General features: G+C 49.3%; 9 protein-coding genes and 1 non-coding gene across 10 annotated transcripts; 6 read left to right on the top strand and 4 right to left on the bottom strand.

Moving 5' to 3' along the window:
• Nucleotide 1: 1 nt before the first annotated feature.
• Nucleotides 2-930, bottom strand: B0J16DRAFT_197615 (uncharacterized protein). The gene has a single exon (XM_046122905.1). The coding sequence runs from the start codon at nt 731-733 to the stop codon at nt 215-217; it is 519 nt and encodes a 172-aa protein (XP_045978134.1). The 5' UTR covers nt 734-930; the 3' UTR covers nt 2-214.
• On the bottom strand, nt 931-2,143 carry B0J16DRAFT_197610 (uncharacterized protein). Its single transcript, XM_046122904.1, has one exon. The coding sequence runs from the start codon at nt 1,935-1,937 to the stop codon at nt 1,128-1,130; it is 810 nt and encodes a 269-aa protein (XP_045978133.1). The 5' UTR covers nt 1,938-2,143; the 3' UTR covers nt 931-1,127.
• Nucleotides 2,144-3,954: 1,811 nt separating this feature from the next.
• Nucleotides 3,955-4,271, top strand: B0J16DRAFT_389678 (uncharacterized protein; the record flags this gene model as incomplete). The annotated part of the gene is made up of 2 exons (XM_046131825.1): nt 3,955-4,065; nt 4,134-4,271. The coding sequence occupies 2 exons, from the start codon at nt 3,955-3,957 to the stop codon at nt 4,269-4,271; spliced, it is 249 nt and encodes an 82-aa protein (XP_045978132.1).
• Nucleotides 4,272-4,464: 193 nt separating this feature from the next.
• Nucleotides 4,465-5,613, top strand: B0J16DRAFT_197580 (uncharacterized protein). The gene is made up of 2 exons (XM_046122902.1): nt 4,465-4,740; nt 4,792-5,613. The coding sequence occupies exons 1-2, from the start codon at nt 4,727-4,729 to the stop codon at nt 5,390-5,392; spliced, it is 615 nt and encodes a 204-aa protein (XP_045978131.1). The 5' UTR covers nt 4,465-4,726; the 3' UTR covers nt 5,393-5,613.
• Nucleotides 5,614-6,314, top strand: B0J16DRAFT_197581 (uncharacterized protein). The gene is made up of 2 exons (XM_046122903.1): nt 5,614-5,771; nt 5,830-6,314. Exon 2 carries the CDS (start codon nt 5,893-5,895, stop codon nt 6,283-6,285), a length of 393 nt encoding a protein of 130 aa, XP_045978130.1. The 5' UTR covers nt 5,614-5,771; nt 5,830-5,892; the 3' UTR covers nt 6,286-6,314.
• Nucleotides 6,315-9,265: 2,951 nt separating this feature from the next.
• On the top strand, nt 9,266-9,337 carry B0J16DRAFT_t324. The gene has a single exon. It is a non-coding gene; the product is annotated as a tRNA-Asp (tRNA).
• A 508-nt stretch (nt 9,338-9,845) lies between these two features.
• On the bottom strand, nt 9,846-10,842 carry B0J16DRAFT_350895 (uncharacterized protein). The gene has a single exon (XM_046129107.1). The coding sequence runs from the start codon at nt 10,574-10,576 to the stop codon at nt 10,022-10,024; it is 555 nt and encodes a 184-aa protein (XP_045978129.1). The 5' UTR covers nt 10,577-10,842; the 3' UTR covers nt 9,846-10,021.
• Nucleotides 10,843-12,231: 1,389 nt separating this feature from the next.
• On the top strand, nt 12,232-14,186 carry B0J16DRAFT_350891 (uncharacterized protein). Its single transcript, XM_046129106.1, has one exon. It carries the CDS (start codon nt 12,294-12,296, stop codon nt 13,869-13,871), a length of 1,578 nt encoding a protein of 525 aa, XP_045978128.1. The 5' UTR covers nt 12,232-12,293; the 3' UTR covers nt 13,872-14,186.
• Nucleotides 14,187-14,478: 292 nt separating this feature from the next.
• On the bottom strand, nt 14,479-15,956 carry B0J16DRAFT_406155 (uncharacterized protein; the record flags this gene model as incomplete). The annotated part of the gene is made up of 4 exons (XM_046132938.1): nt 14,479-15,257; nt 15,300-15,367; nt 15,428-15,486; nt 15,555-15,956. 4 exons carry the CDS (start codon nt 15,954-15,956, stop codon nt 14,503-14,505), a joined length of 1,284 nt encoding a protein of 427 aa, XP_045978127.1. The 3' UTR covers nt 14,479-14,502.
• Nucleotides 15,957-18,248: 2,292 nt separating this feature from the next.
• On the top strand, nt 18,249-20,113 carry B0J16DRAFT_311885 (L-Aspartase-like protein). The gene is made up of 2 exons (XM_046125016.1): nt 18,249-19,335; nt 19,396-20,113. The coding sequence occupies exons 1-2, from the start codon at nt 18,460-18,462 to the stop codon at nt 19,864-19,866; spliced, it is 1,347 nt and encodes a 448-aa protein (XP_045978126.1). The 5' UTR covers nt 18,249-18,459; the 3' UTR covers nt 19,867-20,113.
• The last annotated feature ends 876 nt before the right edge of the window (nt 20,114-20,989 follow it).

The raw sequence follows: 20,989 nt of genomic DNA, 5'->3' as shown, positions 1-20,989 counted from the left end.
CAGAGGGGCAGGGCAAGTCAACGAACTAGCGGCGACTCTTTGTCTATCAGAGATCTGGTGCGTGGCAGCAGTCCACTTGGTGCAATTGGAAGTGACATGAGTACTCCCTCCATGCACACAAGAGGTTCGTCGATCGTATCCCACATCGGCCCACTAGACCTTCAGGGAAAAAGTTCAGTGGCCTATTAGTCTACCTTAAGCTCATGCGTGCATCTCATACGTGAAGCAGAGTTGGTCCATCTTGAGGAAGCCTTGAAATCTCGCACTTTATGGAGGAGGCATGTCGCTTACAGATTCTGAGAGGATTGTTGGAAGATCTAACATGGATACCCACGTACGATAATGTGCTGCCCGATGAGGCAGTGCGCAAGGAAAGGATTGGGAAAGACGAGTGGCGTGAAATGACCGCTGATCTCAAATGAAAGAATCTTGTTCGAGTACCAGATAATAAGCATTTGCTCCGGTGTGGGCTATTGTACTGTATGTGATTTCGCTGTGAATGTATGAGAGGTATGGAATTACCAATTACATGCGAAGGTGTCTGCAATGAACAAGCGATTGGGAGTAAACGCTGCGACGACCGTGATTGGCAGATCAACTTAAAGGCGTCTCTGAACTCGTCGCCCGAGAAACACGTCTGTCCACCCGTTACAATTCTTGGCTTTATGTGTAAGTTACGTGCCGCGTGGGACCGTTGCAAAATGGGCAACATGTGAACAACCAGAGGGAGCATAATGGAAGTACACGTAATACTTTAATTCAACGTCTAGCTCCGTCCCCATTCATAAGGTAGATAAAATAGATACATTCGCACTCCAAAGTAAAGTAGCAGACTTTATCCTTTCCCATTGCTCCGAAATACTCAAACATGTCATGTAAGGTTTGTTCCCCCGGGCCTGATATCAAGGTATCAAAAAAAGACGTTATCCATGGCTCTGAGGGTTTTCCAAGCCTCGGATGTTTTCCCCGCGCTGGCAATCACACAGGCATTATAAAGATATAGAGTGCCGGAACCAAGGCAGCCCGCTGTCGTATATAAGAAGAGTTCAGTTTGGATATGGACCCTCCTCGAATACTGGCTGCAGCTGCCTTGTTCCCAAGGCCCTCCCCCGACGGGACCGTTCCGCCTAGATTCGGTCCTGGAAGGGGTTGCCGCCACCGGGGGCGGACTGACCAGAAGCGTTGCGCACGAGAGGCTGGCGCTGAGCAGCGCGCTGCTTCTTTGTGGCGGCACGGGCGAGAGAAACAGCTTCGGCCTTGGCGACAAGGCGCTTCTGCTCCTTGCGGTCACGGCAGCACATGAAGGTGAGGTAACCGAGCATGGAAGCGGCTGAGGCGGCAAAAACGATGGCGATGATGATACCGGCGGTGTCCATCTCCCTCTTGGTCATGCAAATGTCCTCGGCAGCAGCGTCGAGTGTGCAGATAACAGAGCTCTTGCAAGTGCTGGTCTTGATCTCGGTGCTGTAGCAGGTGGCAGTCTGAGTCTTATCCGAAACGGTCTCAAGGTCGCACTGGCTGGTCGACTTGCTGAAGGTTTCGAAGCAGGCCTCTCCTCTCGAAGTATCGGCACGCTTCTTGAGCTCACCGGTAGGCTTGGGAGCATCAGTGATGCCAGCGGCCTCGGGCATCAGGGTCGGCATGACAGCGGCGTTATAGCGCTTCTTCAGCTCGCCGGCCTTGGCGAGTTCGGAGCATCGCTCGATTGTGTAGTGAGCCTCACGGGCGGCATCCTCGTCGGAGCAGCCGGCAGAGCTGTAGCAGGTTTTGAGGGCAGCCTCGTCGGTCTCCTTGAGCTTGGAGAGGCAGAAAGAGAGAGCACCCTTGTTGGCACAGTCAGCAAAGGCGGCGAGGTCCTCGTTGTGGTTTGTGAGACACTCTTGCTGGACGGCAGCGAGGGCGTTGCCAGCGAAGAGAACGGCGGTTGAGAATCGCATATTGGAGGTAAACGGTTTTGTTGTTTTTTCGACGGGGTAAGGTGGCGGTCGAGAGAATGCCCAGCAAGCTCTTTTAAGTGTGTTGTCGGTAAGGAATACGGTCCAAGACACGCACGCTCAATCCTAAAAAGGGGAGGTTGTTCTGGTGGTTGATGGGGATGGAGAAAGAGAAGAATCAAGGAAGAGGAGGAAAGAAAGCGAAACGAAGCAAAGCGAATGGGAAGGGATTATCCGTCCGTTCTATTGGGCTGAACCTTGGAAGAAAAAAGCAGACGGGCTCGTAAGTCAGAGGCAGGAGCCAGGGGAGGTGAGGCGGCCTTTGCTTTGGGGCTGGGCTTTTGCGTTGCTTACTGGGCCTGGGAAGAGAGCGTTACAGTACGGCACTGCACTGTTATTATTATTATGGGGATCTTACAGCGTGCTTGTGCTAAAAAAAGGGGAGATGAGGAGACGGATCCTTATGAGCCACAATGGACTAAACCAGAAAGGGGTTAGAGGGTGAGAAGAGATTGAGGGTCCTTGGTGGGTAGGGTTGAATTGCATTGGGGATTGGAGATTGGCGTTGTTCGAGGATGTTAGGGCTGTGTTAAGTACTGCTGGTGATGTATTTGACATGAAGGTAGGTAACGTCTAATACTGAGTATACATATTGGTGGTTGATAGACACGTGCAGCTGAAGGCCAGCCGCAAGCCCATAATGATGGCTGATGCTGATGCTTTGCTGTGCTGATGGTGCAGGCATGCAGTGGGAACGAACATCCATCCTCTGTTGTAGAAAGAAATCCACTAGCCATGAATAGGACTGGCTGGGCTGGGCATGCAAGACAAAGAGAGGCTGTAGATGCCAACATAAGACATATCTACAGTACTGTACAGTTCTTGGTACAAGAGCACCAGTGTGCCTGTATGAGTTCACCTAGCCGTAGTGACAAGTTACTATGGCATTCTATTCTACTTTCTAACTGAAACCTGAGTATGAACCCTTGCGCATGAGTACAGTAAGCACAAAGAAGCCCGCAAGCGCTGATTCAAGTGGCTGAAATGGCGGATTTCCAGTTCGTTCGCATCTAACGAACATGGCGGTGCAACGGCCAATAAACGACAAGGGTTTACGGCTGGTGTGACGACGGTTGTGGGGTGAAGGAGAATGATAGACATTGACAACAATTGGTTTCATTTCTCGATTGTTTCAGACTGAACTGGTCAATTTGGAGTCTGGTTGTTTCCTGGGAGAAAACATCAGACGACCGCCCTAACAAAATACGTCCAAGCATTGACCAAGAAGAATGATTGTTGTAGGGAAAAGATTAACCTTGTATTGGCGGTCAGAAATTTCATGCTTACACTGCCTCTGCTTACATTCATGGGCTGGGCTGGGTCCATTGAGATGCGCAAGCTGAAATGGGTCCCTGTCGCGCTTCCCGAAGCCTCTCAACGCCTCTATCTCGATAATAAAAGGCTTGGCCTGCCCAGTCGCGCGTCAACGTCAATCATGATACTCTCCGATAATATTCAATTGTCACGCTGTCCCATCGGAACAAGCCGAGTAGAGGTGACCACCTATTCTTTCTACAGTGCAGAGTATGGTGATGTTCAGGGGCGTAGTGGTCAGTGCCCTGTACCTGAGGTTGACAGCGAAGCATTAAACCATAAACCTCATGCCAAGACACATCATAGCCAAAGACCCGTACAACCAAGAGGTGTTCGATCAAAAAATATCCGAGATCTGAATGAACAAAATGCCAAACCCCTCCTTCTATTTTACACGCACGTCATGCTTCGTACGTTTGTTGAGCAGCCAATCGAAAGGAATCTGGGGAATGACCATGTGAGTCTACGTCATCAACTTTTGGGCTTGAGCTTCCTGCTTTCTCCTCGTGGTAATACAACAAGCTTTATGTATAAAAGCAAGCAATCAGACCTTGAAACCTCTCCCTCTTGTTCTATAACTACACTGAACTCTACCGATTTAACTTCACAAACCACCACGTAAAAGAAACCTACAAAACCACACATCATGCCTCTCGTCGTTCCTGGTATCAACTCAACTTCTGGCGACAAGGCCGAGGAGTGGACGAACAAGCTCGTCGGCAAGAAGCTTTCCGATGAGGAGTCTTCCACCGAGACGGTAAGCTTCCACCTTGCACACCCCATGCTTCCCGCGTAGAAGCATGATGCTAATGTGTCGCGACATAGGTGTTTGCCAAGCGAGATCTCCCCCAGGAGACGCGCATTATCGAGCCCGGAATGATGGTCACAAAGGACTTCAAGGAGGACCGACTCAACGTCCACCTCAAGGATGACGGAACTGTCTCACACGTCGTCAAGGGATAAATGGTACTGGCATTTAGACGACCCCTCCATTCTTAATGATGGGGCAATAAGTTAAAGGTTTAATGTACGATAACGATTACGAATGGGAACAGGATTCGCCCGCAATAGCGAAGGCGCAAGATAATAACAGGATCATAAATTTCCACTGCTAAATCTATCTTGTAAATCCATTTTATATGCTGCTCTATTGTGTCGTAATTGAATGCCATCGCCAAGTAGAACTGGTCTACCTCCCTTATTGCATCTCGAGATTTACCCCGCCACGTCCGATGCCGCGGGGCACTCGTCGACTTGACTTTTCCCAGCTCCAACTGCCCACCCCACCAAGACCCGACCCTACATAGTTTCGACGAGACTTAATCTACCATCTATATATTCCGTTCATCAGCGCTTCAGACATTTTCTTTGCATCAACCATTCTCTGTTCTCTCCGGCACGGTCGTTAACCCGCAATTATGTTCAAGAAAGAGTACATGCCCCGCGATCAAACCTCTCAAGCTCGTAGCTAACCTCATCGCAGAATCCAGCCTTCACCCAAGCAAAAGCTTAAGTCGTCCGTCCAGCGAAATCTTCGCCAGAACCTCCTCGACACATACCCCCTCCTCAACCCCTACATCGACGAGATCATGCCCAAGAAGGCTTCCCTCTCCAGCATGAAGCTTACCGACCGCAACACCCTCTACGTCCTCGACTCAACACCCATCTTCTACCAACAGGACCTCACAGGCATCCTCATTCCTCACCTGCGCCTCGTCCACCGCTTCCCTCAAGCCTTCCCTAGCATTCGCATCGACCGCGGTGCTATCCGCTTCGTCCTCTCCGGCGCTACCCTTATGGCCCCTGGACTCACCTCACCCGGTGGCAGACTACCAGCCGATGGCTCACCCGAGGGTGTGCAGGAGGGCAAGGAGATGGACCAGAAGATGGAAGATGATTTCCGATGGAGCAGAGAGCTGGTCAAGGGCGAGCCTGTGGTTGTCATAGCCGAGGGCAAGGAAGAGGCATGTGCCGTAGGAACGCTTGTCGCAGGAACGAAGGAAGTCAAGGCCAAGGGCAAGGGGCCCGTAATTGAGGACGCACATTACCTGGGCGATGGATTGTGGATGATGCCCACCGAGTAGAGATATGGAAAGCAGCTTTGGGTTTGAGGTTGGAGTAAGCCTTTGTGATACCAATAAACGAATGGGAGAGGCGAAATTTATCGGGTCGAGTCAAAAACGAAAGTCACGGTAGCGAGGACTTCAACGAACTACAATAGAAATTTCGAAAATTTGAGCGCTCGGATTCATATTTACTCTGCAGTGAGGATGCAGCTCTTGTCTGCCGCACCGTGGTATCGATGTGAGTGTCGCATCAAGGCGTCAGAAACCTTGGCCGCCGCGATAAGAGACGAAATGGTTTGGCCATTTTAGATCACTATTTAGACCATATATGCTCCTCGATCTTAGAGGAGAGCATTGCTAATTCCTAGTAGTGTCGTTGACCTAGTGACCCTCATATGTAAGCAGACTCCATAATCCCTCGATCCTTCGCGTCCATGTCTGACATCTCAACTTAGAACCCCGACTATCCAACATCTCGCTAGACCACCGTCTCAATCCACCTACACACTGCCTCAAAAATGACAACCTTCTCATCAATACCTGCCCACATCCTCGGCGCCGCATGCGTTGGCCGCGGTATAATGGCTCTCTATTCACCACGAGCAGAGTACAGCCATGTCGGTCTTCTTCTCGAACCTGGCAAAACAACCACTGCACCCGGCTTTGTATCGCCGCTCATGTACTTCAAAGGCCTACGTGAGATCTCCTATGGCGCAACGTTGATAGCGCTTCAATGTCAGGGAAACGAGAGCGCTGTAACGACTTTCTCAGCTATCTTGTCGGTTGTTAGGATTGGCGATGGGCTAGTTGTTTGGATGAATGGAGGTGATGAGCTTAGGTATAAAGCGGCTGGGCATTGGATCACCGGGCTTGGGTTTGTTGGATGGGTGCTTTGGAGATGGAGTTACTGAGTGATTGACGTTCGAGTCAAGGTTTGTAGTGAAACCTCTTCAGGCTTAAACACCATGACTCCGCTGCGCTTGGCTGCTGAGAACATAAGAGACGAAATAATTTCGTTACTTTATGCCAGCTTAGAGTAGCACTTAGGCTACTTTATTTCGGTACTCTAAGCCTTAGAGGACGATTCTTCTGTGACCCATCTGCTGCCCTGATATAAGCTTTCCCCAAGGCACAAAAGTCCTCCTCGCTTCCTCTGTCTTCCACGAATGGTAAGGATCACTCAATAGATATGCCGCGGATATTCAGCACTGTAACTGTTTGGCTTGACGGATCGTGGTGTAATTGCAGAGCCATGGCTAAGGTGTGTTGCTTGCGCGTCGTGTTGGAGGCGCGCCCGCCATGATGGTGGTGAGTTGGTGAGGAGTTCTTCCTCACGCCTTTGACGCTCTTCTTCTCGTTCACGCTCGGAAGCTGGTATCTCTGCATCCTAAGCAAAGACGGGAGAGGTCGGCGGAGGGAGAACTCCAGCACCGCGCAGTTCAGGGGTCGGGCTCTTGGGCCTTGGGCCCAGGGCCGGGGGGAAACACTGCCACCTCAGACTCGTACCATTCGCCCAGTCGCTAGAAAGATATTAAAAAAGGGGTTGACTTGGTGATATGTACTTACACTGTGCGTTGCGTTGCGTTGCGCAAATGGATGCGGAAGTTGGACGGTTCGAACTCATGCCTATAAGAAAGGCACAGGGGGATCCGACAGACACATCGGCCCTGGAACGACCAATCTACCTCCGAGTTTAGAGGAAGGGGGACCGGAGGGTCTCTTCTGAAACAGAAACTTCCGAAGTAGGCTCGTCGAGAGCCATATTGTCATCATAGGTACTCTGGCCACTCCCAATTAACAGAGGCAGTTTCAGACTCCATGGTTCTTAGGACAAATTGGTAAAGGATTATGGCATATAGAACAACGAAATAAAATGTTCAATTTGGTAGAGAAGACACAGCGAGGATAGAACAGCTGTGAGGTAAAAAGTGTTGTTTTGTTGGGTACGCTTTGTGGGTATCTTCAGATGTGTCACTGTCAAAATCCAAACAGTGGAGACAGAACTCTGAGGTTTTACTCCCATTAACCCCCATACTATGCCTAGCCTTCCTTCCTTACATAAGGAAGGGGCGCCCTCGGGTTGGTGTGCCTAAGGCAGCACTGCTACAGCAGGTGCCTGAGAACCAGGACGCGTAGTGTCAGAAATAGGCAGGAGACTCCTTCCTCATAGACAATAGATGAATCACTCGCGAATGTCTGTAAGCTTCTACTTGTAATTGGAAGCCAATGTCTACACGTCTGAGATACGAATCATAAGCGGACAAGCCCTCTGAGAAGAATCTACTGACCTCGATTGTATCAGCAGAAAGAAACAGTATAGAGGCGCGAGAAAAGGGGGACAATGCCAAATAGGTCACGGCATTCCTATCTCTACTAGAAACAATTTTCACGAAGGATCATCCATTGGTTACGTTGTTATCCAAGTACTTGCGTATTTGGTTTCCAGGTTCTCGCTTGATGTGAGAAAATAAGTCGCTCTTGTCTACACAAGTACCCAAGAATGGTCATATGAGATGCAGGATACATCAGAGGATCCCAAGACACAGGTACAGCAAGGTGTTCGATCCAGTTCCCGCTCCAGCAGATATCAAAAAACTGGGTTTGTACAAGTCACCAGCTCTCACGACTTCCCGTTTAAAGAGGGAGCGAAGTTTCAAAGCAGAGAATGACTTCTGCCAAATCCTACATATAATTACGTTGAACTATACATGGTGATCAGAAAGTTCGCAAGCACATGAACTCACCATCATTGCCAAACTGGCAGTTATCAAGCATTCAAAGTACGGTTCATTAAGGGACAATATTAGTCCCTAGAAGAATTTCAGGAGCAACATGTTCTCACGCAAGTTATTATAATCTCTGTTGGGTGGCCTTTGCCATCACGACTGATGAAAGAAATACTGATACGCGATAACAACAACTTGACGCTGATTTCGAGCGGGCGTAACCATAGTGGCTGTACGTGATTTTCATCCCTCTAGAAGACACTATTGAAAGAACTTTATGTATATACTCTGTAACTGCAAACCATAGCCTATCATTTGGTTCCTTCGTGCTTGGCTTTGGCCTATTAATATCGTGGTGGGCGTTGATGACAATCAGAAAGCTTGATAGTCATCAAGCCACCCCTTTCTCTTAGTTTCAGGCAGTTTGGGGATCCTTGAAAGAGATCTGTGTAGTCTCGCTATGGATAGAAAAGGTCTGGGCACAGCTAGAAAATTCAATTGTCTGGGTATCTGACTCTGCCTTATCTTGAATCCGGGTACGAATACGCAAAAGAGTGCTTCGACACTTCTCGCGTGAATTTCCCATGGTCTGGTCTCGCATAGCTATCTATCAAACTATCCTTAGATTGCGCAAGTGTCTCTGTGCTTAGAATTGTGAGCAGAAGATTCTTGCCTAAACGTAGCAGGCTTCTACCTTGAAGGCATCATCATTCCTTGTGGAGAGATTTGGCGCATGAGCTGGCTCACTCAGAACCGTCTCAGTGAATTAAACCCAACGTCCTTTATACCTTTATCATTTATATCATGTTTGCGTATAAACAGACATGAGACCCTATAATAGCTTCTGTAACTGAAAGTTGTGGTAGGACACTGCGGGTAACCACTTGTGGTTGTGGTTGCATAACAATCTGCAACGATGAGAGAAGAATTGGCGTCTCACAGAGGCTCCAGTGGTAGCAAAGCTGATTCTAAGCAGCTTTTAGCGAGGCATTCAGTTCTTATCAGAATAAATCATACGGTTTGTCGGCTGAGCGTAGTAAAGTTTTGTTACATCTGGAACCAAAAGGCGCGAGTCTGGAAACACCAAAGACATTTGGGGTATATAGATTCCAAATGCTCATCCAATCTCAACAAATCCCCAGCTACAATTGGCTCAGCCAGTTCATCTTCCGTAGTATAGTGGTCAGTATGCAAGCTTGTCACGCTTGAGACCCGGGTTCAATTCCCGGCGGGAGAGATCCAGCCACCTGCGAATACGCAGGTTTCACTTTTTGCATTATTCTTTAAATTGTTTGTTCTTGGACAATTGTCCGATAGCGAACTGCCAACTTTCCTTTTTGCAAGCGGCAACCATTAACAGTAACAACAGGTCCCAGCGCATGTTGCATTGGAATGAATGTCACTAATCCAATGTTTTCCAGGGTCCAATTGCGCTAATTACCAAGGCCGATCGATCGTACCTGAGCTTGAAAGATCGACATTCATGCGCGGCTTGTCCAGAACAGAATAAACTTTCCATTCTGGCAGGGTGTCCTGAAGAATTGGCCGCCGAAAGCATACGAGAGGAAATAGCTTAGAGAATCATTTAGATTAGTTTATTTTTGGCAGTCTGAGCCTTAGAGGACATGTCTTCTAATACCCACCTCAAGGCTCAGGCTGCTCCTTGTCTTCACCAGCAGGTTATTGTTTGAGATTCATGAAAGACCATTGTTTACAGTCACAGTAGATGGAGAAATAGTGTTTTTTGCATCATCATGCAATTGTCAAATTGAATATGTACTCTATATCAAGGTTCTCTACTGAACCGAAACATGACGCTAATATATGCATTGTAAAGATCATGCCGAAATCTCAAAGATATCGGAGACGTTAGATAGAAGTCGTTCTAGATAGAACGTTCCAAAGCTTCAGAGCCCAGAATTTACTGGCCCTGCTGGGAGTAGAGGCAGCCAACGGGCTCGTCGACCTTGGAGGTGACAATGGAGGCGGCAACGCAGTCCTTGTTGCCACCGGGGTTGTTGACGTTGCTGACCCAAAGGGTGTAAGAACCGTCCTCCTGAGGGCAGGCGCGGTAGTTGGTACCATCGTACTGAAGGAGGCCGTCCTTGTTGATAGCCCACTTGTCCTGCTCACAACGGGTGCAGAGAGGCTGGGCACCAGTTCGGTATCCGAGGAGACCCTGACCCATACCGGATCTATCGGTGTACAGCTGTTGACGCGGGTTTGAGCGAGAGTAGAGGAGGAGCTCGCCAGTCTTCTTGTTGAGGACGAAGGTGGCATCGTTCTCCTTGGCGCCGCGGTCACAGCTGGCACCTTGGTCGTTGAGCTTGACAGCAAGGCCGTTCATAGAGGCCTGAACAGGCTGGTGGTGAATAGGGCTGGCAGAGCGAAGAACAGTGCCCTTGAAGGTAACAACATCGGGGTTGGGGGCGGCAGAGGCGAGGCCAGCGAGGACGATGAGGTTCTTGAACTGCATGTTGGCGGTTGTGGTTGGTGATTTAATTAAAGAATTAAAAGTGGATTTTGAGTTGTAGTTGTAGAGTAGTTGAGATGATTGAGAGTGAGTGGTGAGTGAAGAAAGGTAGACAAGAGGCTGATGTTGATGGTCTTATATAGATGTTGAAGCTGTTCAATCTCGCTATGTCATAGCTAGGGGACCGCCTCCGGCAGTTGCCTCACAACGCCCGAGGTTCCGCGGGGGAGCTTGGAGGCGCAGGCTCAATGAGCAATGCAATTGCCATCCATGATCTCAATGTTGCCCTGCGGAGACTAACCGTGAATACGAGATGGTCGATGGGCCTCGATGGGGAACGTCTTGGCTGGTGGACCGTGGTGCAACGGTAACCAGGGCCCTCCCAGCTAGGCGAAAGGTCCCGACTGCAGTAAACACCTGAGAACCTCGCAATTACACACGTTGAAAATGTCACCGCATTGCATTGAGCTTCTCAAGACGGCATGGCCGAGGCTCAAGTTGCTGGCGGTCCCCTGAGAGTCTGAGTGCTGGCATGGATAAAATTGGGGACTTCATGCCAACGCCAGCCCCAGATTTTTCTTTGAAAGCTATTCTTAGCACCAGCCCGACTTTTCTAGAATTGGTCTGTCTCCCTAAACTTACCTTAACTTGGGTAGACTACGGATACCTTAACTTGCCCCTTACTTGGCGGTAGACGTCATAACGGTCAAGACAAACCAAGCTAACAAGAGCTTTGACAAGACAAGTGCCGCAACACGGACAATTAATTGATCTGAATAGTCAGTCGTGAATGCACAGCTAGACAGCATCACCAAAACATTCATGCAAGAATCGTTTACCACAGTAAATGTTGGGACAAAAATTGGGGGTTGCATCTGCTGATCGATCGAGCGACAGAGTCCAGGTCCAGGTTCTCCTTTTTTTCGTCCCTCTTGACGATCCGGGTCTATCGCTTCATCTGGAGTCCAGCCGAAGTGACTAATAATTAATGTCTTGTGTTAAGGGTCCAGCATTCTACGGTGAGGTCACACAACGATAATGGAGACCGCCAAGATGGTAAAGGCGGAATTCTTTCTTTTCTTTTTCGCCTCTGGGCAAATGTAACAACGACGATGATCCAAGGAAAATGTATCTAATTATGGGCGGTGTCTTTATGCCTTGGACAATTAATGACCTGACATTGGCATTAATTATGAACGACAGGGCAAAATACAAGGACGTTGACGGTGGGTCAACTGGGTTTCAGCTATAACGCGCCAAAATAAGGGAACCATTGCCCAGGTATTTTTATCGTGTTTTTGTCCAAGACTTATTATGCAGGGTAATTTATGTATTTCAGGTACAGATCTGCATAACCCAAGCATTTTAGTTAGGGAAATACGAGAAACGGTCGTCGATCTGTCCGTATTCAAGGACAACAGACCTCTGCAGGCCTCATGACGTTCCAATTGCAAACAATAGTTGACTAAATGGTCTCTGTTGAAATAAATGATAGGCAGTTCATACATTGGTAGCATATGCAGGGCTTGAATATAGTAAGCCGTGTATCGTTGTCGACTGGAATAGTATTAGTGTTGTTAGCTAGCGTTGGGATAACAACAACTTATCGCGGAATTATGGATTGGTCTTTGCTTGTGATCTTCAGTAACGTTACTGGCCAGGCCCACAATCTTGGGATGACCTCACCTGCGGAAGCACAACTCCAAGACAGACATCGAAAATGCTCTGCTCCAGGGTAAGACCACTGGCTTTGAGAGCACTCTGCCTCACAACGCTATCGTCAAACATCGTGAGGCCATGCCACGCTCAAGGCATTACTCAGATCGATAATCTAATTCCCTCATACCAATTCTACTCCAACTTCACCTCATCCTTGCCCCCGGCCTACAAGACTATCACAATCACCCGACGAGATGACATTGAAAGACTGTACCCTCTCATCCTTTCGTATATCACCGACCCAAACAAGGCAAACTCTCTACGTGAGGTCATCGTTGACACATATGCTTGGCCAAACTATTATGCTTGCTTTCACGATGAAGGCAATGATCTCGTCCGCCAAGAGGGTGGCGAGGAACTAAACGAAAAGCGCACCAATCGTCAACTGGATCACAATGCTCACTCGGCCCTCGAAAGGCATGTTACATCTCTGGGCCTTGGAGATCCATTAACGACAAAGATCGTTGAAGCTCTGGCTTGGAAGAAAAAGCATTGGTTAGGTGAAGTCTCGAAAAAAACAAAGGGCTTTGACGACAATGAAAGAGAGTTTGCTGTTGCTGCACTCATCGTCATCTTCTCACTTTGTGAGAAGCTGTCTGTGCTACGTATAGCTGAATTTCCTACGCTCCTCAGAGAATATTTGCTCAGAAACAACTATGGAAAACTTAGCCGTTTTGGATTACAGCAGCTCAAGAGTGTTGAGTTTGTTAAGGAAACCCCTTTGGATAATAGAGTGTACGAGCAGGTGGACTTCCTTGAGTATGTCAGACACTTTGGTAAACTGCCAGCCATGGAAAGTCTAAGCATGGAAGGTGTCATGGAATACGAAGTCAACGACCTGGTTTCGCCTGGAACTTCCAATATTAAAAAGATCCATCTCGACCACTCTGAAATTTCAGGTTCGACGCTTAGCAAGATGATCCGCTCATCCAAAGTCCTCGAAGAACTCCGAGTTTCCCAAGGTGGTTTGTGGCACCTGGATATGGGGGCTTGGAACATGCGGCCTCAAACCGTGGGCAAAAGTCTGTATCAACATCGAAGCACCTTGAAAGTATTAGACCTCGACGTTGCGGACTTTGATTATTCGGATGTTCCCTCTTGGGAAAATAGTCAATTCGAGGAACTGGCGGAGAGTGATGAGGAGTATTCCAAACTTGATAAAGAATCAAGTACACTTCCTTTCTGGCAGGAAGATATTCCAGATGATCGGCCTTATGGTTTTACAATTGGCTCTCTACACGATTTCACCGCCATGACGCACTTGAGCCTCAATCTCAATGCTATATTCGGTGCGTGGTATGAACGAAAAGAACCTCCATTTAGGTTGATCGATGCTTTGCCTCCTAACCTGGAGTATTTATGCCTTTATGGATATGTCAAGGGAGAAAACGGAGACGTGGATAGCCACGTCGAAGAGCTCATGCAACATAAGGAGAAGCGTTTCCCTCGCTTGGTGAAGATTGAAGGAGTAGATGAGACGGTTCTAGGTGTTGCCAACCTGTATCTGGACGATAATTCTCAGATGGAGGATAACCTTTGGCAGTGGCCAGAGTTGAAGTTGGAATGGGTTAAAGCATAACCTGGGAGCTGATCCTAGAACTACTTTAGTCTCAAAGACAAAGTTTAATCTCAGGTCGGTACATAAAGGATAAGACTGGAAGCATCCTCCGAAATCGAGGCAAAGAGGGAGGGCTTCGATAGTGATATGAGAGTATCACAAGAGTTCTTCTTTAATCTTTGCGATATCGTCAAAAGTAGCCTAAAAAGCTCATCTCAACTGTTATAAATTCAACAAATGTCGTCTAATATTGCCGGTTGAGTTTTCTAATACCATTGCCTATGGCGTCAGTGGCACAGCAGCAATGTCAGCGGAATCTTCTAAATTGTGGACGGGGCTATGGTTCTCTATCTTATCGTTTCCAATATCTAGGCCTTGATGCAATTATATCATCCTGAAAAGAACCATCATAATCCCCTTGTCCTTGTCCTTTGTGTAATTCATGATGGAAACCTTATCTTCAGATCGTTGTTCTTCTGATCTTCTCATCACCTGTTCTCAACGACCCATATCATATTCCGCCTTAGAATCAAGCACCCATCACTCCGAAACCGGGTCCATAGACCTGGGATAACCTAAGACAAATATCCCTCTATCCAACCTCTCAGGGCATTCTACTCATAGCCTCGGCGAGCAGGGGTCAGAAGATGACCTATTCAGCCGGATCGATCAAGTCGATAGGCTGATGAGAAGGCTGCATGACGGAGGTTTCTCGGCGAACGTGGCGAAGACGATGTCCAGTGCTGATAGAGCTGTTGGAGATCTCAACAGGAGGCTGTAAGAACGGGTAGTCGTCCACAGGGGCTCGCGAGGGACCGGCAACTGTTCCCGGGCCAGGCTGTCGGCTGGCAGCTTCAGAGTCAGAGAAGTCTGGAGCACCTTGCATCCAAGGGTGCATTCCGAAAGCCGTGCGGGCAGAAAACGCGTTAAAGGTTTCTTCGAACTTGCGCATGATGTCGTGCCGGGCCTCCTTGTACTTGCGAAAAATCTGGGTATGGAACGCCTTTTGATATCCAACAGTTGGATCGAACCACCACTTCCCCTTCACCATGCAGATATACATATCTACAAGATGATCCTGGGACAGGAAGCACCGAAGTCGCTCATTCTTACCCACAGTAACCCAAGCACGGTAAATCTCTTCAGAACGAAACTTGGAGTAGGCTTGGGCGTCTTCACCATCAAGAGAGAAAGTAGTGTGATGGGGGTTGTGATAGAACATTCGTAGAATGATGTAGCGGTTGGTAGTGTCTTTGATCTTTTCAATCTCGTTCATCATGTCGTGCTCATAGGCGAAGGACAGTGTAGTGAGGAGGAGAAGGAGGTTCATTCCATCCTCGTGACCGACGAGACCACTGGGAGTCAGATGGATCTCAAGGAGAAGAGTCAAGATATCAGCGTTGATATCTGGGATGTTTGAATGCAGCAGGAACCCCTAGCCTGGCTGACCAAAAAACATGTTGCGGGGGATCATGAACTCATGCCCCTGAGTTCTGACTCGATGGATGTGGGAAGGCCTGTATGGAAGTTCCGTTTAGCGTAGTACCAGACGAAGAGTTGGATTATGATAGACTTACACTACGAACAAATCGCCGTTCAGGCAGCGCCCCTGGGTGAAATTCTGTGGATAAGCTTCCTATGTATGCTGTTAGCTTGAACATCCAACGGAGTAAAGTCGATGACGGATGAGATCTTTAGACTTACAGCGCCCAGTGTAGCACCAGGGAGGTACCAGTCTGGCTCAACAGCTTCTTCAGTTGGAGCGTAAGGCTGAGAAGTAGCACAACTGACGATCTGAATGACGGCTCTCTCACCGAGGAGACGTCGGCGGATAGTCGAGTCGATAAGTGGGGGGTTAACCAAGTCGCGGTCAGATGAACTGCCCGCAACGGTTGGAGGCCTAGGGGTCACACGGCTCTCCCGTATCATCTGCCCGAAAGATACGAGAGACTCGGTTGGATGCTCACTGCTAGTGGTGGCCTGACGCTGAGCGGCTGCAATGTCAGCATATCGTAGAGGGCGTGGGCGTTGAGGCTCTCGACGACGGGTGAACCGGAGTTTGTCCTTCACATCGTGGAGGAGATCCGAGACTGATCGTCGAGGCATCTCGACGGCTGCGAACTTGGGTTTCTCGTTGGACTGTTCCTTGGGATGTTGAATGCTTCTCTTCTTTTCAGCTGGACCTGGAATAGTGTTTCCGTCGAGAAGCTTCGATGTTGTTGACGAAAAGAAAAAAGGGAGAAGCTGTTGACGGAATGAGTTTCAAAGACGCAAGGATGAGGTTGACAGCATTGAGCTGCTGTATCTGGCCAGAGAACGGAGAAGAGAATCAAAGGAAAGAACAGAAATGGCAATGCGATCTGGATACACCACGAGGGAACGTGGCGGGCTTGGAGAGACTGTGGATAGTAAAGCTTACCGGTATCAAGGAACGAAAGAAGGACGGGAAGCCAGAGAGGCAAGAAGGGAAGAGTGGATGGAAGAGAAAGTCAGAGCCCAAGTAAAAACAGTCGAGGGTATTTAGTGGGAAGAAATGAGTATGAACTAGCAAGGTTGGAAGTGAATGGAAGGGAAGAAAACGCACAAACGTGCCGGAAATTAGGGTGACTGAGAGACCCTTTCCCCACGTCTGCTACATCGAAACAATCAATCCAACATGGGACACCGTTCACATCCCTTTCAACTTTCTTGTTTCGTTCAAACGGACCCAAACCCCAAAACGAACCACTCAGCATCTACTTCTTCGATCTGCAATTCGCCTTCTGGCTCATCAGTGGGATGCATCCTCGTTTGAGGGTCGTTCTAGGGATTGCCCAGATAGAGCAACGATGATCAGGGCAAACGATGACCAGACTCAAACACACGAGCCCTACAAATCTCTGATACACACAATCATGGGGTATATTTCAGAACCCCGACAGATATCTGGTCAGTAGGATTTAGTCCCACAAGCCCTGAGTATTGTTTGTGTATAACAGCTTTAAAAACTCAGGATAGAGATGGTTCATCTATCAATATCGCACTCGATCGATAATATCCCCGTATTTGCCTCGACAGTGTCGACGCGGGCACCCTACCCCTCTTCACCTGGCGGACGCCGATTTTGTCTCGACACACAACATCGCCGTCGTTCTCATCGTTGTCTTTGCCGTTACACTCAACACAATTGATCAAATCGACACAAAGACCATACTCCCACTCTCTTCGTGTCCAATATGGAGAACGAGGCTGCTGCTATTATCGACGAGGAAGTCTAGGAGCTTCTGAAGATGCAAGTACCCGCTTGGTTCATGAATCCTATGTTCAAGGCCGCTTTCTCAGACCGAGAAGTATATAACGATCTCCTGGAATCCTGCCCACTCTCAGTCGCATCCGGCTTACATGAAGCAACTGGCAGGCAGATTCCGCCCTCCGTCCTTTTTCTCTACCCTTCCTACTCCATTCGAAAAGGCATGGGCTGTATACTGTCTATGGTTCAGCAAGTCCGGGGAGAAGCCAAAGCTGTATATTGGCTCTGGTACAAATGCCGATACTGGCGCAAGTTACGCCTTGCTGAGTACCATACAAAGTCTCCTAGTAGACTTTCTATGCCACGCTTTATTAGACAGGCACTAGAAAACGGCTGGATTCTCGTCCATTCTGGCGTCTTTTGCTGGACTCCAATATCCACGGATGGCCTAATCCAGCTTCGGCGTCTTCTGTTGGATATTGATCCCCCCAGACGGTCTAGTTGCCCGCCTTCGCGCTCGATTACCGCTTATTGAGGCCATTTCCACAATTACATTTCATGCTTGTATAGATATGAGCACGGACTTCTATGTCGAGCCTTGTCCAGATTTGTCGCTTCCCACAGCCGTCGGTCTGAGGCGTTCTTGGCCCTGAAGGCCTCTTCGTCTACAGCACGCTGTCGAGCCAGAAACCCGAGGCATGTGGCGTTGGCTCTGTCCTTGTTGATAGTTCGTTTCCCATTGCTCAGGTGATAGTTCCAGACCGCCACGGATCTCTTCCTTGAGCGACAAGTGAGAACACAACGGCATCTAGCCAAGGTCGAGAAAGTCCAACATGTGGTTCACGTGTTACACTGTAAACCCAAGGTTAAACCCTTCTTCAATGTTATTACCAATAGTAACCTCTTCCAGTAAAGTCAAACCTCAATAAGTCAGCTGTACACATCGCCTTAGCCACTGAACTCTAATAACGATGAACACGTATTTTACAATAGCTGCCAAGCTGTACGCAAGGAAACTTCTTCCTCCTTCAACCTTCCCGACATAACAAGAGTCAGTTGATCGACCCCGGTTCCTACCCTTCGCTGCACATCACTAACTGTCATAAGCTTGCCTTTCAACTACCTATGATGCCGGCTGCCATCGAAAGAAGGACCCTTACCGAGTGACTCCGAACATAGACAAGGATTATATTGACTGCTCAGCTACCTGTACGACCTTGCCAGCGTCCACCAAAATTTACCATGGCGTCCAACTCGTCGACGCTCCTCTGGGGCGGTCGCTTCACAGGTCGGTAATGCTTTGTCCAGTCCGGCACGGCGACAACCCAATTCGGCCACCTCGTGATTCCCGCATACTGACCATGCTAATATCCAGAGAACATGAACGACCTCATGGTCGTCTTCAACGAGTCGCTCCCTGTCGACAAGGTACTGTACGAGGCTGATATTCGAGGCTCCATCACCTTTGCTAGAGCACTGCAGCAGCTTAACCTCCTCACCGAGGAGGAGCTCGGCGAGGTCACCACAGGCCTCAAGGCTGTCGAGAAGGAGTGGGCTGATGGGAAATTTGTCATTCATCCTGCCGTTGATGAGGATATTCACACGGCTAACGAGCGTCGTCTTGCTGAGCTTATCGGCCCTGCCATCGCTGGCAAGCTTCACACAGGTCGCTCCCGCAACGAGCAGATCGCTACCGACATGCGCCTTTGGGCTCGAGACCAGCTCGATGATCTATCCGAACAACTGCGCGCCGCCCTGGCCGTTTGCGCTACCCGCGCTAAAGCAGAGATCGATGTACTGATGCCCGGATACACCCACTTCCAACGAGCGCAGCCGGTGCGCTTCTCACACTGGTTACTCTCCCACGCCACCTATCTTATGAGCGACCTGGCACGGCTTGGAGGCATCCGCGACCGCACTAACTACTGTCCCCTTGGTGTTGGCGCCCTGGCTGGGAATCCCTTTGGCATCGACCGTGCCTTTCTCACTAAAGACCTAGACTTCTCCTCCCCCCACCCTAATAGCTTAGCGGCGGTCGCTGATCGTGACTTCGTGGCCGAGATTTTGCAGTGGTCGAGTCTGCTGATGGTGCACCTTAGCCGCCTTAGCGAAGACCTGATTATCTACTCGACAGCCGAGTTTGGATTCGTCCGGGTTGCCGACTCCTACAGCACTGGAAGTAGCTTGATGCCGCAGAAGAAGAACCCCGATAGCCTCGAGCTAATCCGAGGAAAGGCTGGCAGGGTCATGGGACAGGTCTGTTCCTTTTCGCCTCCGACTCGCAACTATGAAAGTGAGCTGACTGACTTTCGATAGGCGTCGGGCTTCCTTTCCACACTCAAGAGCCTTCCGACCTCGTATAACAAGGACCTCCAGGAGTCAGTTGAGCCACTTCTGGACTGCGTCAAGACTGTTTCACACTGCGTGCGTATTTCTGCCGGCGTCCTGAGTACTCTGCAGATCGACTCCGAGAAGATGAAGGCAGCCCTAACGGCCGATATGCTCGCCACCGATGTTGCCGACTATCTCGTCCTAAAAGGCGTGCCCTTCCGGCAGACGCACCACATCGCTGGCGCCGTTGTCCGCAAGGCAGAGGAGAAGGGTGTCTCTATTGCCGAACTGGAGCTGTCGGACCTTAAGCAGATTTCACCCCAGTTTGAGGCGGATATTGTCGACGTCTTCGACTTTGAGAGGAGCGTTGAGAAGAGGTCCGCTTATGGTGGCACGAGCCGGAGTTCAGTACTGGAACAGATCTCCGCCATTGAAGCTTATCTTGCCAGGAACTAAGCCTACCGGGCTGGCAAGGCTACCTGCCGTTATCTTTCACGTCTAGCCCAAGGCACAGACAACATAGCAGACCCTCCGGCGACGAGACATGTTAGAGCTAGAGGACTTAGAGGATCAAGGGGGCATGGCCACAAAGAGTGCTATATCCCTCTTACTTTATTTATGGCTTCAGCGGTTCCTTCTAGATGCGTTTCAGTCATTGAACTGATCTGTGAATGCTACCTGATTAACCTTTACCTACACAGCAGCCGTTCTCCATGTTGAATGGAGAATGATGAGGTTGATCTAGTAGAAACTGTTGCCCTATCTGGCACGGTTCTGCTTTATCTACAGATGCTGCTTTAACCGCTCACTTGATGCCTATGCCCTTCAGTCAAGCCGTCACATCAAATCCCAGGAGAGCACTAGTTTATTCGTCACTGATCAGTGCCCCCATGCCAGCGTCGCCAGACGCATGTCGGCCTGGTGATGTCTTGATCTTCTTAGCAGCCCACTCGTCTCCCTTTAGCCCCAAGATGCCTTCAGGTCCATTCAACTGTCCTGCCCATTCTGACCCTCTCATCCCCCCGGAGGAGGGCATTCCCAGCTTATCCACGATCATTTTCATTTCAGCAGAGTATCTGTTCTACAAATATGGTGCAGCGACGACGAAGAATCTCCCAGCGTCGAAGCATCTGTCCTCAGCGACAACTCGGACCATGGACAGAAGAAGACTGACGCGAAGCAGTTGAAGGCTATCAAAGGTCAAACTGCCAAGCAAGACAAAGAGCCCTTGAAGCAGAATCCCGATAGCATAATCTTTGCTTGCAGAGGTAGGGAAGCCGAGAAGCGAAGCCGACTTCTGAACCAAGAGCTACACGGCGCCAAATACGCTGCTCGGAAGCAACGAGGTACGCTAGACGCTTGCAAACGCGGGATAGACGTCTGAAATCTCCGACATCTGTGATGGCGACCTTATGAAGAATGTGAATGAGAATCTCATCGGGGAAATCAGCAAGGGTGTCACACGGTCGCTGATGGTCTGGCGAGCCGTTCAGGACCGTTACCCTCGATACCTTGTTGCAGGGAGGACTTGTCTGCTTACAAACTCTCCTGCCCGAGATACGACTCAGGGGAAATAAAA

The sequence above is a fragment of the Fusarium flagelliforme genome (genome assembly GCF_020744385.1).
Source record: "Fusarium flagelliforme strain FIESC 12 MPI-CAGE-AA-0113 chromosome Unknown B0J16scaffold_8, whole genome shotgun sequence".
Classification (NCBI taxonomy): Eukaryota; Fungi; Ascomycota; class Sordariomycetes; order Hypocreales; family Nectriaceae; genus Fusarium; species Fusarium flagelliforme.
Note: the sequence above shows the minus strand (reverse complement) of the source record. Positions and strands in the feature narration are given on the sequence as shown.

Coding starts and splice junctions, on each gene's coding strand:
- B0J16DRAFT_197615 (XM_046122905.1), bottom strand. CDS start 733: ATGCTCCCTCTGGTTGTTCACATGTTGCCCATTTTGCAACGGTCCCAC.
- B0J16DRAFT_197610 (XM_046122904.1), bottom strand. CDS start 1,937: ATGCGATTCTCAACCGCCGTTCTCTTCGCTGGCAACGCCCTCGCTGCC.
- B0J16DRAFT_197581 (XM_046122903.1), top strand. CDS start 5,893: ATGACAACCTTCTCATCAATACCTGCCCACATCCTCGGCGCCGCATGC.
- B0J16DRAFT_350895 (XM_046129107.1), bottom strand. CDS start 10,576: ATGCAGTTCAAGAACCTCATCGTCCTCGCTGGCCTCGCCTCTGCCGCC.
- B0J16DRAFT_350891 (XM_046129106.1), top strand. CDS start 12,294: ATGCTCTGCTCCAGGGTAAGACCACTGGCTTTGAGAGCACTCTGCCTC.
- B0J16DRAFT_311885 (XM_046125016.1), top strand. CDS start 18,460: ATGAACGACCTCATGGTCGTCTTCAACGAGTCGCTCCCTGTCGACAAG. Junction 19,336..19,395: donor CTGGCAGGGTCATGGGACAG/GTCTGTTCCTTT, acceptor GACTTTCGATAG/GCGTCGGGCTTCCTTTCCAC.